Source organism: Arachis ipaensis, chromosome B5 (assembly GCF_059453495.1).
Source record: "Arachis ipaensis isolate K30076 ecotype BB chromosome B5, ASM5945349v1, whole genome shotgun sequence".
Classification (NCBI taxonomy): domain Eukaryota; kingdom Viridiplantae; phylum Streptophyta; class Magnoliopsida; order Fabales; family Fabaceae; genus Arachis; species Arachis ipaensis.
In genome coordinates, this window is record NC_142440.1 from 29,257,285 (window position 1) to 29,269,286 (window position 12,002).

A 12,002-nucleotide genomic window follows, 5' to 3' on the forward strand; every position below is an offset into this window, starting at 1 on the left:
TACATATCTTTACGAGAATATCCCATATATATATATATCTATATATTCGAATGTGCATAAACAGAATTAAATTTAAGATTTGATGCAGATTATTACATTCCTTTTACCACTAAAATATTCATAATACCTAACTGTATTTACTGGGAAAAAAAATGAGGGAGCTAATTAAAAGTCATAAAAATAATGTTCCGGTAAAAAAAAACATAAAAACTCTTTTGTTTTAGAATTGATTATTATTATTGGATAAATAGTCAAATTAATTATTGAAAGATTATTTGTTTTTTAAATTAGTTATTAATTTTTTTTTTAATTAAATTCGTCACTCACAGATTTTAAATTAGTCATATTAGTCTTTACATTACTTCTATTACTAATAACATCATAACATATACACACCTAATAATCTTAATTAATGGCTAACATGATAAGTTTATGAAATCAGATCAAATTAACTTTAAATTGTGGGATTCTAATGTCTTAAGTTTTCCTGTCAATTAAATTTTAATTTGATCTAATTTCAAAAATTTATTATGTTAATAGTCAATTAATATTTTTAGATGTGTATTGTGGTGTCATTTAATATGATACATTAGTAAATTTTGACACTATCAATAAAAAAAGTGACGAAAGGAGTAATGTGATTAACTTAAAATTTTTGAAGGATAAATTTAACTAAAAAAATATTTCGATGATTAATTTAAAAAATGAGTAATCTTTTAGAGACAAATTTAACTATTTATCTATTATTATTATTTTAAAACAAAAAGAAAATGAAATTGAAATTGAAATGGTTGCTTATTTATTCTGAAAAGAATTTTGAAAAGGGAAGGTAGTGGTAGAGTACGCATGGTTGGTAGTGCGCAGGGTCGAAGGGAAGAAGCTGACCTGATAGCTACATTTGAACTGACGTACAAGTTGTGCCTCAAGTTCTAAGTTCTAACTATAAAGTGAAAGTGCAACCAGTTAAAGGGTTAAAAAGGTAAAATTTTACCAGTAAAAGTATATTTTTTTGTCTTTAATATTTATAATTTTTTAATTTTATTTAATTTTATTTATAATATTTTTAATTTATTTAATTTTATCTAATATTTTTTATTTATATCAAAATTATTATCAAACGTTTTTAATTTTATCTCTAAATTTTAGATGAAATTAATATTTAGGAATAATCTTAAAAACATCATAGATAAAATTGAGTAAAATCAAAAGTTACAGATACTTTTAAAAGAAATCATAAACGTTCAAAACAACAAATATAAAAAGGTTAAATAATGAACTAACAAGTTAAGTACGTGAATCAAATAATCTATAAGAACAATAATGGGTAGTTCTAAGTTATTCTCTTAATTATTTTCTTAATATTTAAAGAAGTAAATATTCAAATAAATATGTTACTTATTAAAAATTTAAAAAATTCATCAAATTTTTATTTAGAAGTTAGGAAAATAATTAGAAAGATGAATTAGAATTTTCAATTATTTTTCATTTTATAAATCCAACAATTTTCTGTTTTTAGTTTGAGTAAAGTAGGATTTTTATCTTTAATGATTCGGATAAATTTTAAAGTTGTTCCTAATATTTAAATCGTGCAATTTAAATTTCTAATATTTTAAAATTATCTTAATGTTATCCTGTCATTAATGATCTGTTAACAGAGTTGACAGTAGAAAAATAGTGAGACAATATTAAAACATTAGGGACTTAAATAGGACAAAAATATTAAGGATAAAAATAATACACTACTCTTAAAAGAATTACCAAATCAAGTAAAATAAAAATAAATTTTAATGCAAATAAAAAAAGTAGGGGAGGAGAAATTACATGATTCAACCAAAGCCAAAAATGTAACATGGATCAACTAGAAGCATGTTTCTATGTAATTTGAATCAAGCAAATTCGAACTACAAACCAGAAGTAATTCGAAGTTGATCAATTTGAAATATGCAAAAACAAAATTCGTAGGTAATTCGAACCTAACTAATTCGAATTATGCATGCAACTTGACCCAAGGTAGTTCGAGTGCAATTCAAATGTAGTTCAAATGGAACTGATTCGAATTATGTATATATAATTCGAAACTGGTTGCTTCGAATTATGAAGCCCCAGACGTGTATAAATATGGTGTGAACGTGAATTCTTCTCATTAGAGTGACAAAATGGCTAGTGAGGAGAGTTTTGTAGTGTTGGTGCATTATAGAGGGTCCATTAAGAGAAAAATACGCTCTGGTGTGTGATGAATGGGATTCTTGACGGTTTAGAATTCACAAATGAATTCTCGTTGCAAGTATAGTTTCTAAACCAATCAATAATCCTTTCATACAAAAGATTGTTTGTCACAAGTAACAAACCCCTAAATTTATAAACCGAAGTATTGAACCTCGGGTCGTTCTCCCTAGGAATTACAATAAAGTGTTCTTGTTATTGGTTATGAGTTGTATTTTGAGATTTTGGGGATAATAGGCAAGAAATATAAATGGCAAAGGAAATAAACTAACAACTAACAAAGCTATTGGCAAGATATCAGAACTAGAAGTCCTATCCTAGTTATCCTCCTCAATTGTGACCAAAATTGTCCATTGCTACTACTTAGTTAACCTCTAATCATGGAGGAAAGTCAAGTGGATGAATTAACTTGATTCCACAAGTTCTAGCCAACTCCCAAGGGAAAGACTAGCTTTAGTGGTATCCAAATCAATTAGCAACTTCTAGTTATCAATCAACAAAGGAATTAGATAACTCAAACGTTACTAATCACTCCACCTAGGCCAAGAGAAACAAAATCTACACTAAAATCCAACCAAACATTTTATCAAACACTTGGAAGGCATAAAAAAAAAGCAAAGTAAATTGATAACAAAAATAGAATCTAACAACAATTATTGCAAGGAATTAATAACAACAATCAAAAGAAACACAATTATTATGAATTACCTCAAATTGAATTGGAAGAAAATAGAAGAAGAAAGAATGCATCAACAACAAAGTAAGCAATTACAAGAATGAAATACAAAATTAGAGAGAGGAAGAGTAGAGGAACAAAGAATTGTAAAGGAAAAGTAAATCAAAGCATGAATTAAACCTAGATCTAAGAAATTCTAATCTAGATCTAAAACCTAATCCTAATCCTAGAGAGAAGTGAGAGCTTCTCTCTCTAAAAACTAACTCTAACTACTTCCAAAACTTAAACTATGACTAATGATCAAAAGTATATAAAGTATGTTAATTCCTCTTCAATCCTTGGCTTAAATAGCATCAGAAATGAGTTGGATTGGGCCCACAAGGCTTCTAAAATCGTTGGCCACGAGTTGTATTTAAGTGAGTCATGTGCACCCATCGGTGCGTACGCGTACCGTGCGCGTGCGTGCCCCTATGCGCAGTGCAAATATGGCAAATCTTATATCATTTCGAAGCCCCAGATGTTAGCTTTCCAACGCAACTGGAACCGCATCATTTAGATCTCTGTAGCTTAAGTTATGGTCGATTAAGTGCGAAGAGATCGGCTTGACAACTTTTGCGATTCCTTCATTTCTTCATGAGTTCTCCATTTTTACATGCTTTTCCTTCATTCCCTTGATCCAATCTTTGCTTCCTAAATCTGAAATTACTTAAAAAACATATCAAGGCATCTAATGGAATCAAGGTGAATTAGATTTAGCTATTTTAAGACCTAAAAAGCATGTTTTCACTTTTAAGCACAATTAAAGGAGAATTTACAAAACCATGCTATTTCGTTGAATAACTGTAGGAAAAGATGATAAAACCCTCTAAATTCAATACAAGATAAACCCTACAAATGAGGTTTATCAGTGTGAAGTTCACTGATAAAGATCCTCTCAGTATTTTTATGAGACCTACGACGAGGTTCGATGACTTCTTGAATTCTATACTACAGAAACTTGGGCTGCAAGGCATGAAATAGGTTCAGAAGTTATTCTATCGTATTCCTATCTCAGTGCTGCGAAATGATGTGAAGTACGATTGTTTCATCATAGGGAGTGACGAGGATTTTCAGGTCCTGTTCCATTGTCATCGGCAGTTTCCCGAGGTCAGAACACTTGAGCTGTTGGCAAAGTTGGTTGATGTGGTATCTAGTTCGGGAGGTTCGAACCGGAATACCCAAACTTTAGGTTCGAACTGTAGTCGAACCGGTTTCGTTAAATATAAAATAAAATTATTAAAAATATAATATAAATCTTTTTAAAATTTAAGTTCAATCATTCATATAATAATAAGATTTAAATTTTCATAACCCACCCACTAACTAAACTATATCTCATCTCATCATTAAAATTCTACATTCAAATTCAAACATCAAAATTTAGAACAGAAAAAATCATGGCATAAAATACTATATCCAGTTATCCACATTCAATAAAAAATTATCAACAATGTCAATAATTACTTAACTAGACAAAATTCGCTCAATTAATGTCAAATTACTAATTAAAAATAGCTATGAACCAATCTCAGCAGCAATATTTTTTCAAGATGTGCAAAACAAACCATCCTCTGCCCCTGAAAATCCTAAAAGAAAAGAGATTTACCAATAATTGACTAACTTCTATTTTAACATTCAACCCTTCCAAACAGTTCTCCTAAAAAATTGGTACAACCTCAAAAAAGAAAATTCTAAAACCCAACTTCATGCTTCAGTTGTAGTTACAACTTACAATATAGCATACCTTCAACGAGCAACAAAGGGACAAAACAGAAACGCAATATTTGAAATAAAATCATCCTTCACTCGCTCCAGAAACGCAATAGAAACCTGCCTTCCAACAAATTCATCCGCAACAACACAGTAAGCTGAAAACGACAATGTAGCATTTCAAATCACTCAAACACAATGAGAATTTCACCCTAACAATCATCTAAGCAAAAATACATACATATATACACAAAATTGAATTAGAGAAAAACAGATCTAGAGAGAAAAAGAGAGGAATCGACTAAGCCATTATTGACGAGGAAATTGAAGGTGTGGTTGTCGCAGTTGTAGGTGAACTTGTTGTTGGAGGAAGGAAGCAACATAATTAAATTCAGCAATTCATTATATTGCTCTGTTAACTAGATGAATTCTCCAGCAATCCAGAATCCAGACCAGTATATCAATTCATAGTTCATACAATTCATATGGCATTCAACATAATGAAATTCAGCAATTCATCTAGTTAATTCAATAAAGCAGAATTAAAAAAATAAAAAATTGAACCTATATCAACAGAGCAGAATTCTAAAATTGAACGTACATCAAATTTATTCAATATTACAGAATAATTAATCATATAATAAAAAAATAAAAAAAATTAAAAAACAGAACAAGAGAGCAGAAGAACTCTGCATCTGAAGAACATGAACCTACTTTAAATCTTCCCTAAATTCTTCACTGAATAAAAATTTAATTGAAAAAAAGTCAAAAACCACAGTACTCAAAACAAAAACTCAAAAAGATTGAAAAAATGAAGGAACTTTCTATTCCTCTGTTAGCACTACTGATACATCTTTGCATACTACAGGTGAAAACCACATGGCAGAGCCACGTAGGATTACCTTGCATGAACAAGGAGCACCGGATCTCATTCTTCAACCGTTGCAAGCTAGGTATCCGAATCTTGATCCTAATTTTGAGCTGAAGAATAGTCTAATTAACTTGCTTCCTAAGTACCATGGACTACCGGGCCAAGACCCCGTTAGGCATTTGAGAGACTTTAAAGTAGCGTGTTCTACGGCTCGAAGGCATGGTGCCGATGAGATTTCTATCATGGTTTTTGCTTTCCCCTTCTCTCTTGAGGGGCAAGCAAAAGAATGGTTCTACTCCCAACCTGATGAAGTGGTGACTGAATGGGACCTATTGAGAAGAGAGTTCTTAGATAAGTTCTTTCCTCTGGAGAAGACCGACTACATCTGGAAGGAAATTTCTGGTATAATGCAAAGAGACCAAGAGACACTCTATGAATATTGGACTCAATTTAAGAGGTTGTTAGAATCTTGTCCACATCATGGGTTAGACACTCATTGCTTATTAGCTATTTCACTGGAGGTCTTTGTGCACCAGATAAGAGATTGTTCACCGCCTCTAGTGGTGGTTCCCTTTCTAAGAACAAGACGGCGGCGGAAGCAAGGAGTTTGATTAATGATGTCGCCGAAGCTACCCAACATGTGAAAGTAAGGAACAATCCTTCCAAGAGTGTGGTGGAAGCACCTTCTTCTGACTTGGCTTTGACTAAAGTGCTTGGAGAAATGACCACTCTCCTCAAGGAGATTCACCAAAGACAAAAGGCATCTCACTCAATCCAAACCATCCAAGCTCCACCACAAATTCTCCAACTTGAAGGACCTCCAAGAGTGTGTGGGGTATGCTCTTGTACCTCACACTATACCGACCAATGCCCTCAAGTCTAAGAGGATTACACTCTTGCGTTAGCCAACAACTACAACAACCGTCCACCCTATCAAGTTCAAGGTCAAAGAAATTACTCCCATGGTAATAGCTCTAATCAAGGGTGGAGGGACAATGCTCAAGGAAACAACCACAATCAAAGATGGAACCAAGGCAACTCACCTTCTCAACACCACAACAATACCTACCAAGCCAACCAAAACCACCATAACCAACCATACCAACACTCACAATAAAACCAAGCCAACAACCATAGATACTAAATGCCTCACCAAAGACAACAAACCAATCAACCTTCTTCTTCTTCTTCCACAAACCAAGGTGATGACTCTCACCGTACACTCTGCCAAGAACAAGAGAGACTTAGGGCTATGATAGAGAAAAATGAAGAGAACACTAGGAATCTCAATGCACAAGTTGGCACTATAAGTGCTCAAATGTCTTTCATAGCCGAGATTCTCTCAAAGTTGGCCCTACCTCCTACCAAAAATACCAACACCAACCAAGCCTCTAGCTCATCTAGCCTTCCTTCTCAGCCTATCCCAAAACCCAAGGGATAGCATCAATACAATTACCTTGAGGAGTGGTATAACGCTTGAGGAAGTTGAACAAAAGCCTATCAAGTTGGCGGAGGATGTTCCTAATGTAGAAGTTGGTGAAACAATGGAGACAGATGAAGATGAAAAGGAGGGAGAAGTTACAAAGGAAGAAGAAGAACAATTGAGGGCCAAGGAATCGAAGAGGAAGAATAACTTAGAGGAACAAATTCCTATACCTTTTCCTACGATAGCTAAGAAGCCCAAGAAGCATGAGGAGCTTGATCCCAACATAGTACAAATCTTCAAGAATGTGGAGGTAACTATTCCACTTTTTGATGCCATACATCAAGTCCCAAAATATTCGAAGTTCCTTAAGGATGTGTGCACTCACAAAGAGAAGATTGATGGATTAGGGATGAATCCATTATGTAATTCTTTTTCTTCTGTGATGGATGATTTTCCTGAAAAATATAGTGATCCCGGTCCTTGTTTGGTATCTTGTATGATTGGTGAGATTCAACTTAAGGATTGCATGTGCGACCTAGGGTCGTGTGTGAGCATTATGCCACTCTCGATTTATGAGAAATCGAACCTTGCACAGCTGAGGCGATCCGGGGCTAGGTTTGTGCTTGTGGACAACAGTATAATTTTAGTTGTGGGTATTGCCGAGAATGTGTTGGTGAGAATTCAGAACTTAATCTTTTCGGTGGATTTCCATATTCTAGAGACACCTCCCATTGATTTGGATAGACCATCCTCCATCTTACTTGGGAGGCCATTCTTGAAAACATCCCAGTTTAAACTAGATACATTTTCGGGGAATTACTTATTTGAAGCCAAAGGGAAGGTGGTGAAGTTTAAATTGGAGAAAATCATGAGGTAACCTCTAGAGGTCCACTCAATTTTTGGTTGTGACATTGTTGAAGATAATGTAATTGAAGAACACTTTGGGAGTGATAGTGAGATAAGTGTCAATAGAGACTTCGAGCTAAGAGGACTTAGCAAGGAAAACAGAAAGGATCCACAACTTCCACATTCTCAAGTAAGCAAGGCACCCAATCATGGTTCAATTGACAAGTGGAAGCATCTCCCCTTGAAGAACACTCTTACCAAGGCTAACAAGAAGGACAAGATGGATGTCCTTGAGGATGTTCCAAAGAGGTGATAGCAAGCTCATGACCATCCAACTTAAGGACGTTAAAGAAAAGTGCTAGGTGGGAAACACCCCACCATGGTATGATCCTCCTTGTACATAATTTCTTGCATGTAGTTTTAGAGTCTTTGTTTAATTTTGTGATTGTTTAATTTTGTGAGTTGGTCTAAGTGTGCTTGATTTTGTTTGATTTTGTTGAGCTTGTTAGAGTCTTCATGAGGATTTCATTGATCTTGGTTTGGTTAAATTGGCAATTTTGAAGAAAAATGCTTGATTTTGAGTATTGCCTGAAATTTTAAGTGTTTTTGAAGTATCTAGCTTGAATGAATGCCAAGATTGGTCTATAATTGTCTTCCCTCATGTTTTTGTTTTAAAAAAAAAAATCGTTCTACGCGTATGTGTGGACGACGCGTACGCGCCGATTTCAATGCCACCACCCCTAGTACAAAAACCAGAGAGTTGCGATGGAATTGTGCAGGAGGGGCGCCAGAAGCACAAACCCCCTCCACGCGTGCACGTCAGCTGATGCCTACGCGTCCCTGTGTTTTTCGCGCATCCACGGATGAGCGTGGACGATGCACACGCGTCGCTGGATGATCTTGGAACTCCTGGTACAAAAATCAGAGAGTTGCACCGGTACTGTGCAAATTTCATGCGTGGAGCACAATTGCTCCCCACGCGTAAGCGTGGACGACGCGCACGCGTCAGTCGTTCTTTTCACCATCCACGCGTGAGCATGGGCGACGCGCACGCGTCACATTGATGACGTAGCTAAAGTGCAGCGCGCCCTGTTTTCTTTCTTTCTTCATTTTCTTTCTTCTATTTCTTCTTCCTTTCTTTTTCCTCCTCCTTACCACATCTTCTCTCTCCTCTTTTCTTCTCCTTCTTTTTCTCCTTTTCTCACTTACACTCAACCTAACTTTCTCCCTCTTTCAAGGTGGCATTTCCCTTCTTCCTCTTTTGTTTCTTTTTCAAATTTTTCTTTACTATTGCATTTAATTACTCTACTCTCTCTGTTCTTGGTTGCATTTTAACTTTGTTGTTTATTTTTTTGTGTGCTCACTCTTGTTTCTTTTCTTCCCTTTTATTTTCTTGTATGGGTGTTGAATCTTATTTACTTTTTGAATTGGTGGATTCTTTCATACCTCTTGGATTGTTTGTGCTATGGTAGATGACACTCTATTTTGGGGCATATTCCCCTTAGACTCATCAAATTTGCTTGTTATTTACACTTTGTACACCAAGTGTTTGTGAAAAAGAGCCAATGATATCTTTATTCATTGTTGACCTTTATCTTTCAACTTAGTGTCTCTCTCTCACAACACTTGCGCTACATGAGCATCAAGCGTCATTTTCATGATTTTTCGTCATCAAATGCTCATTATTTGTGGTTTGCTGTGCTTGTAGCGTCATGAAAGAATGAGTGGTTCAATGCTCTCTAACCCCACATTTTTCAATTTCTAGACCTCATTGTCTTGGAGTTAGTTGAGCCAACAGTTTTTCTATGACTTCTACCATTCTTGCATGTGTTACCATTGCTATTATTGATACTTGAGTTTATTCTTCTCATGCTTTATACTTGCATGCTTCTTTCACTCTTGCATCTCATGCTAGTGATATGCCTCATTGCTCATTTTGTCGTCTTACTTGCATGTAGTAGCTACCATGTTTTTAAGACGCTTCACTCCTTTGCGGCATTAATTTTCACTTGCACTTTAATAATTCCAGTCTTTGTCTCTCTAAGCTTAATGCTTCTTCTTTTTCTTCCTTTTCAGGATGGCCACCAAGAATGGGAAGGAAAGGGTTCTAAAGAGACACATACAAAAAGGCCAACTCAAAGAGCGACCACTTAGGCGCCAACTTCCTCAAAGGCCAAGCCACTTGCTAAGCGGTTGAAGAACTCTAGCCGCACTGATGAGGTAGAAAAGAAAGTTCCTGCAAGATTCACCAACCCACCTACGGTGGAAACCGACAATCCGGAGTCCACCTCGGATCATGGCAAAGAAGTAATCAAGAGGTGAACAAGGAGACGTCCTTGTTTCACCATCCTATGGCCATTGCGAGTGACACTCCCAGACCCACTCTGTTCATCATTGATAGCACAGAGGACCGTACAAATTTCTAAGTGTGGGAAAGTCGTTTACCGACTTCCGTAGGTAACAACCATTCTTTTCAACACCCAAATTTAAATTTTCTTTTGTTAATTAGGATAATTTGCAATGCATGGCTAATTTTTGCATTTAAACATTTTTTTACATGGTAGTTGTTTGTACATATATCTAGAGTTATGCTTGTTAAGTGATTGCTTGGTTGTGCTTGAACTAGATGAATTACTTTTTCCATCCAATCACTTCTTGTTAGGACTACTTAGTTAGAATGATGATTTCTTTTCAAAGTAACTGTTTTTAGGGCACCCTACCAATTCGAAAAAAATTTGTGTTAAACTTGCTTGAAGGAATTAATTTTGGAGAAAGGTTTTTGAGCTAAGAACACACAAGCATGTGAGTTTTGAGCTTAATTGCACGGTTACATCATATAACCACTTATTTCCATTCTTGTGTGCATTGTTCTCTTTCTATGATTGCAATCCTTGATTTGTTTGATTCTATATGTCCATTATTTTGTGTATAAATGCATTTATATGATTGAAGTCGTTTGATGAGCGGATAATTTATACGCTTTTTGGCATTGTTTTTAGTATATTTTCAGTATGATTTAGTTAGTTTTTAGTAAATTTTTATTAGTTTTTAATTAAAAATTATATTTCTGGACTTTACTATGAGTTTGTGTGTTTTTCTGTGATTTCAGGTATTTTCTAGCTGAAATTGAGGGACCTGAGCAAAAATCAGATTCAGAGGTTGAAAAAGGACTGCAGATGCTGTTGGATTCTGACCTCCTTGCACTCAAAGTGGATTTTCTGGAGCTACAAAACTTCAAATGGCGCGCTTCCAATTGCGTTAGAAAGTAGATATCCAGGGCTTTCCAGCAATATATAATAGTCCATACTTTGAATAAGGATTGATGACGTAAACTGGCGTTCAACGCCAGTTCCATGCTGCATTCTGGAGTCAAACGCCAGAAATAAGTTGCAAAGTGGAGTTCAACGCCAGAAACACGTTACAAACTGGCGTTCAACTCCAAGAATGACCTCTCCACGTGTAAACTTCAAGCTCAGCCCAAGCACACACCAAGTGGGCCCCGGAAGTGGATTTCTACATCATTTACTCAATTCTGTAAACCCTAGTAACTAGTTTAGTATAAATAGGACTTTTTACTATTGTATTAGACATCTTGGGACGTTTAGTTCTTAGATCATGGGGCTGGCCATTCGGCCATGCCTGAACCTTTCACTTATGTATTTTTCAACGGTAGAGTTTCTACACACCATAGATTAAGGTGTGGAGCTCTGCTGTTCCTCAAAGATTAATGCAAAGTACTACTGTTTTTCTATTCAATTCAACTTATTCCGCTTCTAAGATATTCATTCGCACTTCAACATGGATGTGATGATCGTGACAAAGTCATCATCATTCCCCTATGAACGCGTGCCTGACAACCACTTCCGTTCTACCTTCAATTGAATGGATATCTCTTGGATATTTAATACAGGGGACCGAGTCCGAGTTATTAGCGTCTTCGTGGTATAAATTAGAACCCATGGATGGCCATTCCTGAGATCTGGAAAGTCTAAACCTTGTCTGTGGTATTCCGAGTAGGATCTGGGAAGGGATGGCTGTGACGAGCTTCAAACTCGCGAGTGCTGGGCGTAGTGACAGACGCAAAAGGATAGTAAATCCTATTCCAGTATGATCGAGAACCGACAGATGATTAGCCATGCAGTGACAGTGCATTGGACCATTTTCACAGGAGGATGGGATGTAGCCATTGACAATGGTGATGCTCTACATAA

At 35.6% G+C, this 12,002-nt stretch overlaps 1 protein-coding gene across 1 annotated transcript; it reads left to right on the forward strand.

The window, feature by feature from the left end:
- Window positions 1-3,793: 3,793 nt before the first annotated feature.
- LOC148563722 (uncharacterized) lies at window positions 3,794-8,104 on the forward strand. The gene is made up of 6 exons (XM_088486914.1): window positions 3,794-3,836; window positions 3,954-4,100; window positions 5,517-5,921; window positions 6,056-6,354; window positions 6,851-7,818; window positions 7,900-8,104. The coding sequence occupies exons 1-6, from the start codon at window positions 3,794-3,796 to the stop codon at window positions 8,102-8,104; spliced, it is 2,067 nt and encodes a 688-aa protein (XP_088343040.1).
- The last annotated feature ends 3,898 nt before the right edge of the window (window positions 8,105-12,002 follow it).

Excerpts from the sequence above, each read along its gene's own strand:
- LOC148563722 (XM_088486914.1), top strand. The coding sequence starts at position 3,794 with ATGAGGTTTATCAGTGTGAAGTTCACTGATAAAGATCCTCTCA. Across the intron at positions 5,922-6,055 it reads CATCTGGAAGGAAATTTCTG|ATAAGAGATTGTTCACCGCC; the intron begins GTATAATGCAAA and ends TTTGTGCACCAG. Across the intron at positions 6,355-6,850 it reads GACCTCCAAGAGTGTGTGGG|CCGAGATTCTCTCAAAGTTG; the intron begins GTATGCTCTTGT and ends TGTCTTTCATAG.